Consider the following 18746-nt stretch of genomic DNA (forward strand, 5'->3'; position numbering starts at 1 on the left):
AAGCAGACAAACTGAGACATGTTAAGGTGACCGGTAGACATCACTTAGCCATTATCTGTCAGAGCCTAAACTGATGAAGGTTATAAAAAGGTCAGGTCACCTACCTAGATTCCTAATAATACCGACTGATTCTATTGAGATGTGACAATGACACATCCATTTATCACTTCTGCTTTCTACAACTGCTCCATCTTCAACCCTTTCAAAACTTAATTCATCTGTGTCAAAAATAATGGGGGTAGCACGCATTCTGATGGGTTCTTTAATCAGGTTTTCAAAAACTGTTTTTCTAAAATGATCTTGGCTAAATCCTCATAAATAAGAATAAAACAGCCCAGTTATCTTGATTACAATATTATTTCTTTCCTCCTAGAAACTGCTAAAACTCATCCCCACGTCTATCCTTCACTCATTTTCACGCGTGTGCATTTCATCACACACTCTCATGGGAACAGCTATTTTTCACATTTAATAAGTAATTGCTCCTCTTTAGAAATTTGTCTCTGTCTGTAATCACAACCAAGGATTTTTTTCAGTTGCTTTCTTTGCCTACCGTCCCTCCGCCATGTAAAAACTTGCATTGCTCCGGCCTGGCTGGATGGCGTGGAGCCGTCCACAGCTCTGTGCAGGGACAGACTGGGAATGAGTCCCAGAAGGGTCCGAGGGTGTTCTCTGCGATCACCGTGAATAGATAAAATATCAGCAATTTCTCAGCCCCGGGGTCCTGCTTGGGGCTTAGAACAATATTATTTTATTGTTCTTTTTCGCCTGGTTGCAGGGAAATTGTAGTTTCTGGGTTTCTCACAGAAGACAGCCAGAAAAATTAATCAAGACCATCAAGGGGGTGGGGGTTTGACCACCAGCTCTTTCTCTTGTTTCTTTAAATCAGCTCACTCACCATGACAGGCACAAAATGCTGGATGCGTGGATTTATGATATTCTGGTCCTGAGGGGGAAGTTGGTGTTAGTGTAAACCAGTGGTTCTTGTTCTGGCTATACATTAAAAGCTGAACTAGAAAAGTGTAAACAAAATTCCCTATGCCAAATTCCATCTGTAAAAACTGATTTATTGGTCATGGGTGGGGCTCAGGCATGGGCATTTTAAAAAATAATGGCTTTATTGGGTATATTTCTAATGTCATAAAATTTGCCCATTTAATATGTGCAACTCAAAAGTATTAATCACAGTTATGTCCTTATATATCATCACAGTTAATGGGACCATACCACAATTTAGAGCATTTTCGTTACCACAAAAAGAAACCCTGTACCCATTAGACTTCATCCTTATTCCTGACCCTTACCCTCCAGCCCTAAGTAAATGCTAATCTACTTTCTGCCTCTATAGAGACAGACATTCATGTGATTTATACTCATATAAATGGAATCACACTATATGTCCTCCTTTGTGACTGGTTTCTTCATCTATGTCCAAGCCTATCATAGTACTTCCTTTTTTTTATTACCAAATAATATTCCATTGTATGGATATACCATCTTTTGTTTGCACATTTATTGGCTGATGGACATTAGGGTTGGTTTCCATTTCTAGGCTATTACGAGTTTTTGCTGCTATGACCTTTCATGTATAAATCTTTGTGTGGTTTTATGTTTTCATTTCTCTTGGATATATATACTTAGAAGTGCAACTGGTGGGTCACAGGGTAACTATCTATAACCTTTCAAAAAAAAATGCCATATTGTTTTCCGAAGTGGCTGCACCATTTTCCATTTCCCACTAGCATATGTGGATTCCCATTTCTCTACATCCTTGCCAACTCTTGCTATTATCTCTTCTTTTGAAAATTCCAGTCATTTTAGTGGACATGAAGAAATACATACATATACATATACATACACATACACATATACATATATATATTTTAGAGAGAGATGTGTGCCCAAGCAGTGGGGGAGGGGCAGAGAAAGAAGAAGAGAGAGAATCTTTTTTTTTTTTTTAAGATTCACTTATTTATTTGACAGAGATCACAAGTAGGCAGAGAGGCAGGCAGAGAGAGAGGAGAAGCAGGCTCCCCACTTAGTAGAGAGCCCGATGCGGGGCTCGATCCCAGGACCCTAGGATCATGACCCGAACTGAAGGCAGAGGCTTTAACCCACTGAGCCACCCAGGTGCCCTGAAGAGAGAGAATCTTAAGCAGACTCCCTGCCAAGCGCAGAGCCTCACATGGAGCTCGATCTCACAACCCATGAGATCAAGACCTGAGCTGAAATCAAGAGTGGGACGCTTAACCGACTGTACCATCCAGGTGCCCCGAGGAAGTATATATCTCATTGTGGTTTTGATTTTCATTTCCTTGATGGCTAATTGTATTTAGCTTCTTTTCAAGTGTTTATTGACCGTTTTATGTCTTCTATAGAGAAATGTCATTTCTGATGCTTTGTTCATTTTTTAATTGGGTTATTTGTCTTGTTATTATTGAGTCATCCATTCTTTACTGGATATATACTAAGGATCTGTGCCATTAGCTGGGCTCTGTCCTAGATCCTGTGGTGGGGGCAAAAGCCTCTAGGATGATTTCCTAGTCCACTAATATGCCGTAGCCCAGAGTTTGAAAAGCATGGTGTTAAAGTCTGCCTACCTCTATAAAAGTGTTCCTTGGCTGGGTGTCCCAAAGATGGCAGACGTTGACCAAGCATTTTATAGAGAAACTAAAACACACAGAGGAAGATGTGAGCATTCGCTCACTGTAGCAAAGGTGGGAACAGAGCCAGTTCCTGTCCTTAGTTTACTAATCAGGGCCAAGCCACCACTGTCCCTCACAAATCACAGGAACTTTAGGATTTCACTTTGCCCAGGGATTCCATAGCCCTCAGTCCTGCTGCCTCAAGATATACAAAAGCTGCTTCTTATCAAGGAGTTAGACTTTCTTGAGCACTCCACTCTCAAGTACTGCTAAAAGGGGGAGACATACACACATCTGTCAAATCTGAGTGGAGTCCCTTCATAATAACAGGCACCTTTCTACTTTGTAAAACCTGTCTAATCACAGGAGTCCTTAAATTGGAGAACCTTCTCTGGCTGTGGCTGGGGAGAGAGATGTGATGATGGAAGAAGGTCAGAGAGTCCTTTGAAGGTGGAGGAAAGAGACCAAGAAATGAGGGCAGCCTCTAAAAGCTGGAAATGGCAAGGAAATGGAGCCTTCCTTAGAACCTCCAGAAAGGAGTGCAATCCTGCTGACACCTCGGTTGTAGCTCATTCGGACCCAGGTCAGACTTCGAACCTTTAGAACTGTAAGAAAATGAGTCTGTGTTGTTTTCAGCCACTAAGTCTCTGATAATCTGCTATGGGAGCAATAAAAAAAAAGAACCCGAAAATATGTGGTAATGATGTGCTCATGGAGAATGCCCTTATTGTTGACAGATGAATGCTCATATGTTTAAGGATGAAAGGTCACCATGTTGGTAGCCTACTTTTAGATGGTCTGGCAAGAGACAAGTTAACTGCATTTATTTGGTGAGAACAGAGTGGATATGGCAAGATGCTAACAGTCAGTAAATCTAAGTCAAAGCCTACAAGCATTCACTGGATGGTTATTTCAATTTTTCTGTGAATTTATCATTGAAAAAAAGTTTAAGTTAAAAAAAAAAAAAGAAGTGAGGAAGAGATGGATAATTGTTGTGCTTTTCAAAATCACTGCCCAAAACACTTCCTAGGATAGCAGTCTCCCAGGAATCACTCTTGAAGTTTCTTCCCAGTGCATTGAGTTTCTGAGAATGAAGACTTCGTACAGGGTATAACGTAACACGTACGATGAGACTTTAATGTGCCAAATTAAAAACTTGAACAATATTACAAAAGCAATCAGAACTCTCACAAACTGTCTTTGCCATTCTTATTTCAGATCTGAAGAGATAAAATTTAGAATGACAGACACTTATGTTTTGACATGTTTAATCCGTGCAGGCATAAATGCATAATTTCTTCTGTCAGTCCATCTTTCTGTCCTTGTATATGAATTTTGGAATAGTTTATGTGTTGTATTCTTATGGGTGAGAAAAAACTATTATGCTCAAATAACTTTCTTCTCAAAGAAGAGGGTTTGGAGCCACCAAGGTGACGGCAGGGCAAAGGCACCATTCTGCTAAAGGCAATTTCACTTCTACGTGAGTTCCCTGTCTAAAAGACAGACACTAAAGGATCACTTTTTTCATCATGAAGCCCATAGAGGCTGGGCTGGTAGCAAAACACTAGGGTTCAAATAGTCTCCAATTAGAGGCTAAGATTCTAATCACAGGTCACTAGAAGTGACTGGGTAATAGGTCCAAATACACAACGGGAGATTCATTATGTAAAAACACAACACAACTATGGAAAGAACCTAGATGTCCATCAACAGATGAATGGATAAAGAAGATGTGGTATATATACACAATGGAATACTGTGCAGCCATCAAAAGAAGCGAAATCTTGCCATTTGCGACAACGTGGATGGAACTAGAGCGTATCATGCTTAGCGAAATAAGTCAAGCGGAGAAAGACAACTATCACATGATGTCCCTGATATGAGGAAGTGGTGATGCAACATGGCGGCTTAAGGGGGTAGGAGAAGAATAAATGAAACAAGATGGGATTGGGAGGGAGACAAACCATAAGTGACTTTTAATCTCACAAAACAAACTGAGGGTTGCTGGGGGGAAGGGGGTTGGGAGAAGGGGGGTGGGATTATGGACATTGGGGAGGGTATGTGCTTTGGTGAGTGCTGTGAAGTGTGTAAACCTGGCGATTCACAGACCTGAACCCCTGGGGATAAAAATATATTATATGTTTATAACAAATAAAAAATTAAAAATTAAAAAAAACACACAACACAACACAACAAACCTCTGTTCCTATTTGATTTGGAACTGCATAAGTCATATGACAATTCCTTAAATTTTTTCTGTAATTATACTTTCATCATTTATCTTCTCCAGCAGCATGACATTTCTTCTTTTGCCTGTATTACTAACAATATATTCTATACATTAAACAGTTAGCTTTTTAAAATTTCTGGCTCCTTTCCAGTCACTAATGTAAAATTATGACTCAGACTGTAGGCAAACAGCTAAGTATTTTCACCCCGTTATGGACTGAAGTGTATTCCCTACTCCTGAAATTCATGTGGTGAGGTCCTAAACCCCAAAGTGATGATATTTAGAGGTGGGATGTTTGGGAGGTAATTAAGTTATGAAAATGGAGCCCTCGTGATGGGTTAATAACCTTATACAGAGAGACATGAGAGAGATCTCTCTTTCTCTCTCCAATGTGTGAGGGTATACCAAGATAACGGGCCTTTGCAAGCCAGGAGGAGAGCTCTTATCAGAAACTGAACTGGCCGACACCTTGGTCTTGGACTTCCCAGCTTCTATGACTGCAAGAAAGAAAGTTCTGGTGTTTAAGACACCCAATCAATCTATAGTGTTTTGTTATGGCAGCGTAAGCTGACTAAGACATACCCAAAACTCAGAGACTCATTCTATGCTATCCTTTCTCTTCTTTAACTCCATTACTGTATCAAGTAGTACATGAATACAGACATACATTCATGCAACAAGCATTTCCTGAGCAACCACTATGTGGCTCATACGAGGTCTGGCATTCAATATCCAAATTTTAGAGCAATGATACTAGGTAAGTACTCTGGTCATTAATCCTATGCTTTTGATATCAGGTGTCAAATCCTACTTTGATTGGGACTTGATTTCAAAAGCCTTTAAGGCACCCTATGCTTTTATGACAATATTTTTCTGGAAAACAATAGTCATGAAGAATTGACCAAATTTTCTTGTAAGATCAGCTTAATAATTCAAGGTTGTGATTCAGCGATATCAAATGAATAATGAATGTTTGCAAAAAATATGCCATAAATGTAATCATACTAAAACCAGAACCCTGAGTAGAGCCAAAAGATAGTAAAATTATACTAAAAATTCTACAAAATGGACAGAATGTACTAGGTATATGATTACAAAAGGGCTCCATCTACTCTAAAATGTAAACACACAACATGAAAATACAACTCTGCTGGACATTAAACATGACCTAATGTAGTAGACATTATTGTGCACACACACATACATATACACACACACAGCATGTAAGTTCTAGAATTAATGACTGTCATTTAAAGAGGAGGGGCAGAGGTGTGGAGAAGGGGAGCTGGCTAAAGACAGCTTTAGCCTAGGAGCAGGGTGAGGCAGAAGCCCAAATCTCAGTCTTAGGGTTTTCTCCACATTTTTTACCCCCTTTTTGGAACCAAGCAGATTAGTACACTGATGTATCAGTGAGTAAGGAGAGAAGAATTCCACAGAAATGGATACTAGGTTGAGGTACCTGGGTGGCTCAATCTATTAAGTGACTGGCTCTTGATGTTGGCTCAGGTCATGATCTCAGGGTCCGAGATTGAGACCTGTGTTGGGCTCTGCACTCAGCAGGAAGACTGCTTGAGATTCTCTCTTTCTCTTTCCTTCTACCTCTGCTCCTCCCCTGCTCTCAACTCACTCTCTCTCAAATAAATAAATCTTAAAAGAGAGAGAGAAATTGATACTAGGTTACAACAAGCAAAGAGCTAATTGTGAACAGCACATTATTTTCAGGCTGATGGCACCTGCTCCGAGTTTTCATAAAGAATCCACTTGGAATAAAATTGCATTGAAGTGCTTTGATAGTGCAGAACATGCTTTGTTCAGCTAAGCCACTAAGTAAGCCTGGCTAACTAAGTTTTCTTTGTAGGATGTTGTCACTCAATTGTTGTCACTGGATATTAACAATAAGGCACACGCTTTTCCTATAGGTGCTAGGACTTCTAAGGTATACAGTTTTTCTGCCGGGAGCAACTGTAAGTTACGTATTTATACAAATAGCAATAGTTTTCCATAAAGAACATTTATTAAGCTTCAAAACAGATGATCACATGTAGGATTAAAATAACCAATAATCATAAATTGAACACATACTCTGGTTTTTCAACTACCGAGAATGATTGCAGATTTAAAAGTCAAAATTCATGTATCATTGAGCCTCCACACCTGAGTATTCCAGCTCACTGATCATTCTGGTTACTTCTCAAATTACCATACAATCTCCTTTTGAATAAATTAAATCTACTCAGGGCAGAGACACTAAACACCTGATCTTAAGCAAAGGCAATGACTCCCAAACTAAACAAGGAAGGGGTCTGTCTTCAAGGTAGCTTTCTTGGAACAGAGAAGGAGAAGGAACTGAGGAATGGGAGGGGTATAGGGGATATATGGAAGTCCAAGAAAGAGATGGGGACCTCCGGGACTAACTGAGATAATTCAGAGAAGAGTAAATGCTTTGCATCAAATGGGCAGAAAAGTGAAGATGGCTTCAGATTAAGATTTTTTTGCAGGGGTAAACATAAATGTTAGAATGACGATGTCTATTTGTAGAAAGTTAGTGAACAGGCAGTGAACAGTACCATGGTTTGAGAATTTGTGGAATTTTTTTTTTTTAGGCAAACAAAAACTTAAAGCCTAAGTAATAATTACTCATATTTAAGTAACTTATAATGCTCAGCAGTGATTCCCCTGTCCAGCACCTACCCACCCTTAATCTTGTGCCCCTGAAGAAAGCACCTATAGCTTACAAAAAACAACTATTTCTGTTCCAAGTTCTTCCAGTGGTTACATCCACGTGGAAAATTGCTACTTGTTGATGTGTTAATTTTAGATATTTTGATTCTGACTGCCCGTCTTCCCCCTTCCCCATTATATCCAGTTCCCCTTCTTAATGTAGTTACATGATTATGTTTAGTTAATCTATTGGCCTCTTGGATTTTTATCCATGTCTTTACCTCTATCAGACTCCCCACACGACAAATTGCTTATTTAACTACCCTTCTAGTCTCTGAGCCCCTAAGGCAGGAGGGAAGCAGGGAGGGGTGCAGAGCTGGAGAGAGTTTTGGGGAAGAAATGCTGGAAAGGCATCTGATACCTGAGCTGAATCTTTTTTTTTTTTTAATTTTTTTCAGCATAACAGAATTCATTGTTTATGCACCACACCCAGTGCTCCATGCAATACGTGCCCTCCAGAATACCCACCACCAGGTTTACCCAACCCCCCACCCACTCCCCTCCAAAACTCTGTTTGTTTCTCAGAGTCCACAGTCTCTCATGGTTCGTCTCCCCCTCCAATTTCCCCCAACTCACTTCTTCTCTCCATCTCTCCATGTCCCCAGTGTTATTCCTTATGCTCTACAAATAAATGAAACCATACAACAATTGACTCTCTGCTTGACTTATTTCACTCAGCATAATCTCTCCCAGTCCCGTCCATGTTGCTACAAAAGTTGGGTATTCATCCTTTCTGATGGAGGCATAATACTCCATAGTGTATATGGACCACATCTTCCTTATCCATTCGTCCGTTGAAGGGAATCTTGGTTCTTCCCACAGTTTGGCGACCGGGGCCATTGCTGCTATAAACATTGGGGTACAGATGGCTCTTCTTTTCACTGCATACATCTACCTGAGCTGAATCTTGCAAGCAGAACAGGACAAGGCAGAAGGAGGCAGGGGTGGGATGAGCAGAGAACATTCCAGGAAGAGCAATGGGCACGGCAAACACAAAGAGGGAGGAAAGAGCACGGTAGATGGAGAACTGGAAAAAGTTCAGTATGGGAAAAAAGAGGCGGGTGAGAAGGTGGGCGGTTCATCTTCTGGAAGGATGTCAGCCTGCAGCAGAGAGCGTCTGTGAGTAGAGACAGAGCTGGGGAAAGACAACAGCAGGCCCAGGCCTCCTTGGCCGTGGTTTTAGACTGTCTCACTGTTGGCCGGTGTCTTAGGAACACCTCTTCCTGCTCTTACCTGGGCTAGATAACAGGTATCCCTCCCAACACAGAACACTATTCTCAGCCTCTTTCTGAAGGGCTGAGTGGGACTCATTTGGGCAGATCATTATCTTCTCTTTGATAAGACTCCAAATGAGAGAAAGAGGAATGGTGTTAAATGAACTAAAATCTAAGTTTAAAAAGTTAAGTAATTCCATAATCTGAAATTATACAAAAAAAAACAAGGTAGAAAACACTCTATCAGCGACTTTTTACCAATACTAATGAATAATTATAATCCTCCAATGATTGTCTACATAGATTAGCATTTATGCAATATATAGGAGGGATTTTAAGGTCTTTTTCATTTACTGCCAATCTTAAGCTAGCAAGAGAGAGATCATTTTAATATAATAACAAAATGCCTAATGCAATCGTCTTGAACATTAATTGATATGTTTTGTAGCTGAGTCTCCAGTTAATTACCTGTCTTTTTTGTTTAATTTTGAGATTAAGTCTGCTTCTCACCTGGTCTTGCCTGGCAGTGCCCTACATCCGTCTATGACCTTCAACTTGTTTGATCGAGGGGAAAAAAAAACATTTTAGCAAAGCATTTTCTACCCTTGTACTCACTTAATATATTCATATTTTCTGATTCATCTTTCCTTTTATAATTATATTTTTAAGTCATATTAAGCCTGCAGAGATAGTGGAATATATGTCTCCATTCTAATGAACATTTTGTCCAAGCTAGCTAGCCTATTTTCTCCTGCACTGGATATTTTACTTGTTCCTTCAAATTCATCTACAGATTCTTCAATAGCTATAGTTACTGGGAATCTTTTTTTTTTTTTAAGATTTTATTTATTTATTTGAGAGCGAGCACATGAGAGAGCATGAGTGGGGGGTGGAGGGTGGGCAGAGGGAAAAGCAGACTCCCCACTGCGCAGGAATCCTGATGAGGGTTTGCAGCGGGATGGATCCTGAGCCGAACACAGACACTTAACCAACTGAGCCACCCAGGCACCCTCCCCCACTTTTTAAAAGTAGGCTCCATACCCAATGTGGAGCCCAATGTGGGGCTTGAACTCAGGACCCTGAGATCAAGATCTGAGCTGAGATCAAGAGACTTTTAACCAACTGAGCCACCCGGGCACCCTGTTATTGGGAACCTTTTAACAGCTATTGCTTATACTGTCTTGAGGACTTTTTAAAATTTCCAGATGGAATTTTTATGAAGAATTATTTATGCTCTACTTTATTCATATCGTGTTTCATCTAAACATATTTCTAAGCCCACTAGATTTCGGCCTCTCTGTCTAAACTGAGCTGGCTGAAGAAACAGAACAGGTTTGTAAAGACCTACCAAAGGCGAAACTGAAATAAAACAGACTAATGAGTGGCCATACCAAGAACTAGAACCTGGGCCTGTTTGCTTCCAAAAGGAACATGGTCCTACATGTGCCATTTTTAGGGACGCCACTGAAGGCACCTTCCTCCAATTAAGACACTGGCTCACCATTCTTTACATTTTATTCTTTTCATTTGAAGAATGGGTGATTTTTCCTATTTTAAAATTAGTTTCATTCATCTAACATTTACCGAAGATCTGTGATGTACTATGGGGGTTTCATAGAAGGTAGGTGAAGGTGCAAACCTTTCTTATTTCATTCTCTTTTTTTCATTAACCATTTAATACAGAACTCATACCAAATAAAATCTCAGGTATGGCCTTGCTCTTTGAAATAGTATTTTGCTGTTCTTTAGTAACACTGAGTCCCTAATTTCCTAAGACAACAAAAAGCAGCCTTAATAAACATGGCACTCACTTGATTCTCCAGATAAAACAAGAAGTTATCTTCTAAAACACTCAGTAACTAAATATAGCTAAAATATCCTTACTCTCTCTTCCCTATTCAGGTCTGCATTACACTCTATCTGAAACCTACATAATTTCTTTTATATCATCTTTATATTTTCACTCTCTTTGTGTTATCTTTCTTTTTTCAACAATGATTCTTTTTCTTTTTTCTTTTCTTTGATTAAGAAAACACAAAACTCAGAGAATTCATAACAACGTAATACAATGAATACTAACAATTACAAACTAAATCCAGAGGAAAAGCACTTATATGACAAATGTCTGACATTAGCGTAACATGATTAGAAAACCAGTCAAGATTATAATGATCAATGAAAATGAAGGAATAACTCAAAAGTTCAAACCTATTAATTCCTGATCTATTTTGAGGCTGGAGGATCGTGGCGGGGTAGTTCTTAGAGCTAGACCTTCTGGGCTCAAATCGTAGCTCTGTCACTTAGTAGCTCTGTCGATCTGAGGAAGTTTATTAATTTCTCTACCCCTGTTTCCTCATCATACCTGAAAACTCATAATGTTGCTATACAGTGCCAGACACCATCAACTCAGACTGTTGTAACTGTTCAAACAGATTGTATGATTTTTTTTTTTTTTTATCATTCATCTTACTGCCTGCTAGACTTCAAGACTAATTTGTAGGCTTTATATCTTCCTTGATTTCTATCACCTGAAGACTCTGGTTCTGGTCTCACTAATCACATCTATCTACTTAAGGATTTTCAAACCCGGCTCTAGAGAAGTGATTCTTGTTTTTAAAATCCTGGGTCACTGAGTGAAATGGGGGGTCACAGACTTTGGGGGACAGTCTTTCTAATATAGATGGTCTCCCCAACTCCTAGACAATCCCTCCTCACCCCTGTTACTTGTCCCAACACCTTACGTCTTCTGTTAATTATATCTCCAGAAAGTGGGACTGCTTTTATCAGTGGATATTCATTGATCTCAAAAGGATAAATATATACATATATATGACAGGTGCAAAGACAATGGGCTACAATGCCTGCTTTCAGCTTCCTGGGGAACAAAAGGATATTTGCTATTTTTCCTTTTTCTATTAAAACCCTGGCTTGACCTATTTTTTCCCCCCTCTATTCAAAGTTAAGCCTGGAAATAACATACTTTATTTTTTAGCTAAAAAAACAAGAAGAGGAAAGGGCCTCATTTAGTAATGAAGGGAACATAACCTTTATTCAATGCAAAGGGCACTGGATTCTATATTCATCCATGTGCCAAATAGCCCTCTGAGCTTTAAAAACTAATTATAGGAGGGGAGTGTGACTTTTCAGTCTTTTTGGCTCCTGCCATGCTGTATGGTACTCTAACGTGCTCAATCAAGGCTCTGTCACCTCTACCACATTGGCATATCAATGAAGGGTGTTCTGTCCTGCTTATCCTCGCTTTCAATGTATAATCAGGAGAGAGAAAGTGAAAGATTAAGAGGAAAGAATCACAAAACAGAACAGACTGAAAAAGTTATTTTTCTATCGTTAAAGGAAATATAATTTGTTTTCAAACTATGTCTACATGCCAGAGCATGGACGAATCTCTTGGGCATAATGTTCAGCAAAATAAATCCCATACTATGATTAAACTTATATAAAATTTGGGGATATTCAATCTGATCTATGGTGATCAAAGTCAGAACAGTGGTTACCTTGAGGGTGGGCTGTCTGGGTGCTAGAAGAGTTCTGTATTTTGATCTGAGAGGTGATTCCGTGGACATAATCATATATAACATTTCACTGAGTTATATACCTTAGGTTACACTTGACTTCGTCTATATTGTAATTCACCAAAAATTTTTAAAAATGTATGTATAAGTTGTTTTACCTTCAAATTTAAGGTGAAAGGTGATATGCCTCAGTGAGCAAAGCAGGAATAAGGAAGTGAGGGACCTAATCTAACTTTTCCATATCGGAAGCACGAGGTGATACACCGATATGCAGCTCTTGGGATTGGCATTCTCTTTTCTGGAATAGGGCTAGAAGCCCATCCCTTTAAGATACCAGAGATACTAATAAAACTAACTGAAAATCTCTTTGCAAGCATAGAAGACAATTAAGAAGTTACATAATAATAAGCCGAGGAAACAGGAAGATTTATGTTCATTTAAAGTAATCTGAAGAGTTGGGAAAAAATAATTTATCCTCTAGAAATTGTTTCTAATAAAATGATTCAGGTTATAGATATGATTAAATGGATACACTTAAAGAGAAAAATATATTCAGCACAAAAAAGGTTTTTGAGAAAAACATCTCTAGGACTTTGGTATGCTTACAGATTTCTAAGTATCGATCTACCTCTAACAAAGGAGCTGCATCCTGATATTTTAAGAATGCCTACAAATCAGTAGGGAAAAGACAGACCACTTTAGTGAAAATGGGCAACAGATATGACCAAATATATTACAAAAGAGCATATTCAAATGGCCAATAAATACATAAAAGTACATTAAAAGGTGCTCAATTTCATTAGTCATGAGAGAAATGCAAAATAAACCACAATGAGAGACTTCTACGAAACTACAAGGCGGCTAAAATTTAAAAAACGGGAAATATCAAGTACAGATGAGATATGGAGCAACTGGAACTCTCATATACTGCTGTGAATATAAATTCTCACCGCCACTCTAGAAAATGGTTTGGCACCGTGTACCTAAAGTGAACATGTGCATACCCTATGACCCAGCAATTCTACTCTGAGAATATAAGCAACAGAAATATATAAGTATGGCTACCAAAATACATGTAGTAGAATATACATAGCAACACTATATGAAACAGTTCCAACTTATGCCTATTAGAAGAATAAATGAATGTATACACATATAAACACACACACACACACACACAATTTAATACAGACTATAGAGTAATGGGGACCTATACACAACAATATGGAAGCATCTTGCCAACAGAATGTGAAACAAATGAAGCCAGTCATAAAAGAATACATAAGTGCTTGATTTCATTTATATAAAATCCAAAAACAGATTCAATTAATCTCTGTGTTTAGAAGTCAGATGAGGGCAACTTTTAGAGATGCAAGTAGTAACTAGTAGCAGGAAGCATGAGAAGGCTTCTTGTTGCTATGCCTTCTGGGAATAGGTCACACAATAAAAAGTATGAAAATTTACCAAGCTGTGCCTTGACCTATGCTCAAACTAAAACATAAATTTTTAATGAAAAATAAACTATAGGTAATGTAAACAGAGAAATGGAAACTCTAAGAAAGAATCACAAGGAAATTCTGGAAATCAAACACATCACAACAGAAATGAAAAGTATTTTTGATGAGCTTATCAATACACAGAACATAATCAAGGAAAGAATCAATGAGCTAGAAGAAATGTCAATAGAAACTTCCAAAATTGAAATCCAAAGAGAAAAAAAAGAATGAAAAGACAATAGAATATCCAAGAACTGTAGGAATAATCAAAGGAAGTATAGTATTTGGACAATGGGAATATCAGAAGGAGAAGAAGGAGAAAAAGGAACAGGAGAAATATTTGAAGAAATAATGACTGAATTTCCTCACACCAATGATGGATATCAAATCATAGATCTAGGAAGCTCAGAGTACACCAAACATCACACACACACACACACACACACACACACACACACACACACATCACTACACCTAGGCATATAATATTCAAATGGCCCAAAATCAAAAACAAAGAATAAAATCTTGAAAGAAGCTTGAGGCAAAAAGTTACTTACTGAAGAACAAAGATAAAAGTTATATTAGACTTCTCTTCAAAAACCATGGAAGCAAGAATAGTGGATTGAAATATTTGAAGTGTTAAAACAATCACCAACCTAGAATTTTGTGCCCTACAAAATTATTTTTCAAAAGCAAAGGAGAAATAAAGACTTTTTCTGGCAAACAAAAATTGAGGGAGTCTGGGAGATCCCCACTACTTGTGAGATGGGATGTTGCCCAAATTACGAATCATTTAACAAGCCAATTAACAAATGGGGGAATTTGTCCCTAGCGGACCTGCCCTACAGAAGATGTTAACAAAGTTCTTTAGGGCAAAGGAAAATTACTTAGTTCAGAAATCTGGCTCTACTTTAGGTAAGGAAGAGCATTAGAGGAGGAATAATAAAATCTTTTATTTCTCTTACTCCTCACTGATCTATCAGATAACAATTTGTTGAAAAGAATAATAGCAGCATTATACAGAGTGATTATTGCTTATGGATAAATGAAATACATGAATGACAACAACGTTATAAGGAATGGAAGGGGAAGATTAGAAACACTTCATTATAAGGTACTTGCATTACCTGTTTTAGTGGGCTGGTGTTAAGTGGACTTGAATTAGTTATAAATGTATATTGCAAACTCTAGAGAAACCACTATAAAAGGTAAAAGAGAAGTATAATTTATATGCTAAGAGAGGGGAGAAAGTAGAATCATATAAAATAGTCAATTAAAATCAGAAAGCAGAAAAGCACAACCCATAAAAGAAAAAAATACAATAAGCTGGACTTCATTAAAATGTAAAACATTTGTTCTACAAAAGAAGCTGTGAAGGAATGAAAAGGTTAAGTGTCAGACTGGGAGAAAATCTTTGCAAAACAGATATCAGATGGAGGACAGCATCCAAAACATACAAAGAGCTCTTAAAACTCAACAATAAGAAAACACAACCCAATTTTAAAAATGAGCAGTATCTCAACAAAAATATATATACAAATATCAAATAAGCATATAAAAAGATGATGTTCAACATCATATGCCATTAGGGAAATACAAATTAAAACAATGAGATTTCACCACACACCTGTTAGAATGTACCAACTCTGCAACATTAGCACCAAATGCTAGAGAGGATGGGGAGCAACAGGAACTCTCATTCACTGCCGGCGGGAATGTAAAATAGAACCACTTGGGAAAAACAGTGACAATTTTTTTACAAAACTAAATATACTCTTATACATGATCTGGCAATCACATTCTGTAGTATTTACCCAAATGAATGAAAATGAATCAAAACTTACACCCACACAAAAACCTATACACAAGTGTTTAGAGCACCTTTATTTATAATTGCCAGAACTTGGAAGCAAGTCAAAATGTCCTTCTACTGGTGAATGGATTAAACAAAGCATAGTATATCCCTATAATGTAGTATCACTCAGGGATTAAAAAAAAAAACAGTTATCAGGTCACAAAAAGACATGGAAGGAATCTTAAGTGCGTATTTTTAAGCACAACAAGCCAATTTGAAAAGGCCACATGTGATTCCAACTCTAAGCTGTGCTGGAAAAGACAAAACTCTGGAGATGGTAAAAAGAAATCAGCAGTTGACAGGGCTTTGGGGAAAGGAAGTCATGGGTGACTACGGGGAACACAGAAGAGTTCTAGGGCAGCCCAACTGAACCTGAATCCTACGGAGATGATCCATCCAATTATCTCTGTGAAGACCCATAGAATGTACAACAGGAAGAGTAAACCCTAATGTAAATTATAGACTTTAACTGATAATAATGTATCAATATTAGCTCATCAAGTGTGACACACATACCACATTTAATGCAAGATGTTAAAAACATAGGACATTGAATGTGGTGGGTTAGAGTACCTGATGGGAACACTATACATTTTGCTCAATACTTTCTGTAAACTAAAACTCTCCTTCCTCAAAATAAAGTCTATTAACCTAAAAAGTGAACTCTTTCTCTCTATATATATATCTATATATGTAGTTAAATTATAGGTGAATTTGTGAGTTTCACAATTTTTATATGGTATTAAATGGTACTCTAACAAATTTTCATAATAAAAGGCTGGAAAAATGTGGCACTATCATTCATGCATGAATACAGGTAACCTTGTGAGCAGCAAAAACCTATTTACCTACAGTTACAACCCACATTCTGAGAAAACGATGAGCCCACAGTTGTATGGGAAGTTAAAAGTAAAATACTGGCCATTACTTTCTTTATTCCTTTTTTGATCTTTTCTTCTTTAAAGTGCTCTGATTTTTTAAAAAAGATTTTATTTATTTATTGGACAGAGAGAGATTACAAGCAGGCCGAGAGGCAGGCAGAAGGGGTGGGAGGGAAGCAGGCTCCCCACTGAGCAGAGAGCCCGATGCGGGACTCGATCCCAGGACCCTGGGATCATGACCTGAGCCGAAGGCAGAGGCCTAAAGCACTGAGCCACCCAGGCGCCCCTAAAGTGCTCTGATTTTATTTTTACTATTTATTTACTCACTTGGATAGGCAAAAAGCAATAAGGTTAAACCTAATTTTAACGTGACAAAGTACCACTTCATTTTTCTCCCTACGTTACACAGCTCTACAGTGACAGAGGTGAAATACTTCACTGTGGCCATGTGAAAATGAGTAGTGTCACTGAATAAAGCCACAGTGTCATGGCTATGTAAATAATTTAAACTGTACAAAGTTAAATGTTGAGTGATAAAGTTGAGACCTTACTTCTCTCAAAATAAGTAGGAAACAATCAGAGATAATACAATGCATTTGAACAAACATGAGAAGCTCATTTATATTTCCAGAAAGTTCCACCAACAGTCCTAGGAACTGCAATTGCTAAGAACAATTTTAAAAGACTCTGTATGGGCAAGAATTTTATGTCATTAATTGTCATCTTTCCAAGGTATGGCACATAATAAGGTCAATACAGTTTTGCTGAATAAATAAATATGTTAATGAGTAAATCACAAGATTCCCCTTAGAGGGAAAAATGACCTACAAATTAAAAGATATTTTAACTTGATTTAACAATTCTCTAATTTGGTCCACATTAATCCCTTTTAAAAAACTTTTTAAAGATTTTATTTATTTATTTATTTTTCAGAGAGAGAGAGAGAGAGAGAGAGAGAGAGAGATCAAGTAAGCAGAGAGGCAGGCAGAGAGAGGGAGGAAGTGGGCTCTCCGCTGAGCAGAGAGCCCGATGCGGGGCTCAGTCCCAGGACCCTGGGATCATGACCTAAGCCAAAGGCAGACGCTTAACCTACTGAGCCATCCAGGTGCACCCCTCCTAAAATTCTGAGTACATGGCATATTTACATGGGAAATGAGGTGTGTGAGGATAGAAACAGACTTTATTAATTGAGTTCACTGCTGCTTGTTATTTAGAATTGCCCCGAATTTCATGTAAGGAGGAATTAGCTAAACAGATGTTTTTACTCCCAATGTTTAATACGACATAGGAAAGAAATCTGTTACCTTATGAAATCTTCTTCCTCTTCTCTCTTTGGCCTCAGCTGTTTGGGCTGAGCCATGTTCACCCAGTTTGGCAGAGATTTCAGGAGTCTGCTGATGTCATCGTCTTTTGCCCACGATGCGCTGATGACAAGTTTCTCTTCTGACTGAACAATGCCCCTGAACACAATCAGTGGAAAAGAGATACTTCAGCACATTGCCTGCTGTCCAGTTAGCATTTTTCATCTACCTTTGCAGCAGCAGGAAAGAAAAAAATACCACCGCCATCTCTCTTATTAACATGACCCATTATCTGAGTTGGAGTCGTGACATCCATTAATAGGTCACGTTCCTGGAAAACCATCTCTAGATTTTGTTCGTAGTTTTTTCACTGCTGAGTAACTGTGGAAAGGTCATAATAAGATAATTTGTCATCCTTATCATAGTTAGTCCCTTAGGATAAACAAACACATAGGGTAGGTTTGGGGGGTGGATCTTTCAAGAAAGATGTTGAATAAATAAGAATGTTATGAAATGAAGTAACAACATGATTGGAACTGGGAAGGTGACAAAGTGTTACAAAAGGCCGTTCTCTGACTTCTTGGTTTAAATCACCAACGAGCTCGACTTCAAGGTACTTTTTGAACTAGGGACACCCCTATATTCAAAGTAAATCTACCGTCATAGAGAAACCTTCTGCCCCTGATGTCAGGCAGAGAAAGTCTTTGATTATTGCTCTCTCCAGTGGGCTTTGACCGGTGACCTAGAGTGACAGGCTTCAAGTCCTTTAATAGGGCCCAGGGGTGAGCTATTAACACTGCGCTTACCAGAAATTCCCTGTAAATTCATCTTAAACGTTCAGTTTCAACTTAATTAAAAAGCCTCTCCTTC

General features: G+C 38.3%; 1 protein-coding gene across 2 annotated transcripts in view; it reads right to left on the minus strand.

The window, feature by feature from the left end:
- The window catches only part of EXOC4 (exocyst complex component 4), a 728800-nt gene that overhangs the window by 121731 nt on the left and 588323 nt on the right, over positions 1-18746 (minus strand). For both annotated transcript variants that reach the window (XM_082693983.1, XM_082693984.1), the window contains exon 13: positions 17880-18035. In XM_082693983.1, coding sequence (XP_082550109.1) covers positions 17880-18035 — 156 coding nt within the window. The remainder of the gene's footprint in view (positions 1-17879; positions 18036-18746) is intronic.

This window comes from Mustela nivalis (genome assembly GCF_964662115.1).
Source record: "Mustela nivalis genome assembly, chromosome: 12".
Classification (NCBI taxonomy): domain Eukaryota; kingdom Metazoa; phylum Chordata; class Mammalia; order Carnivora; family Mustelidae; genus Mustela; species Mustela nivalis.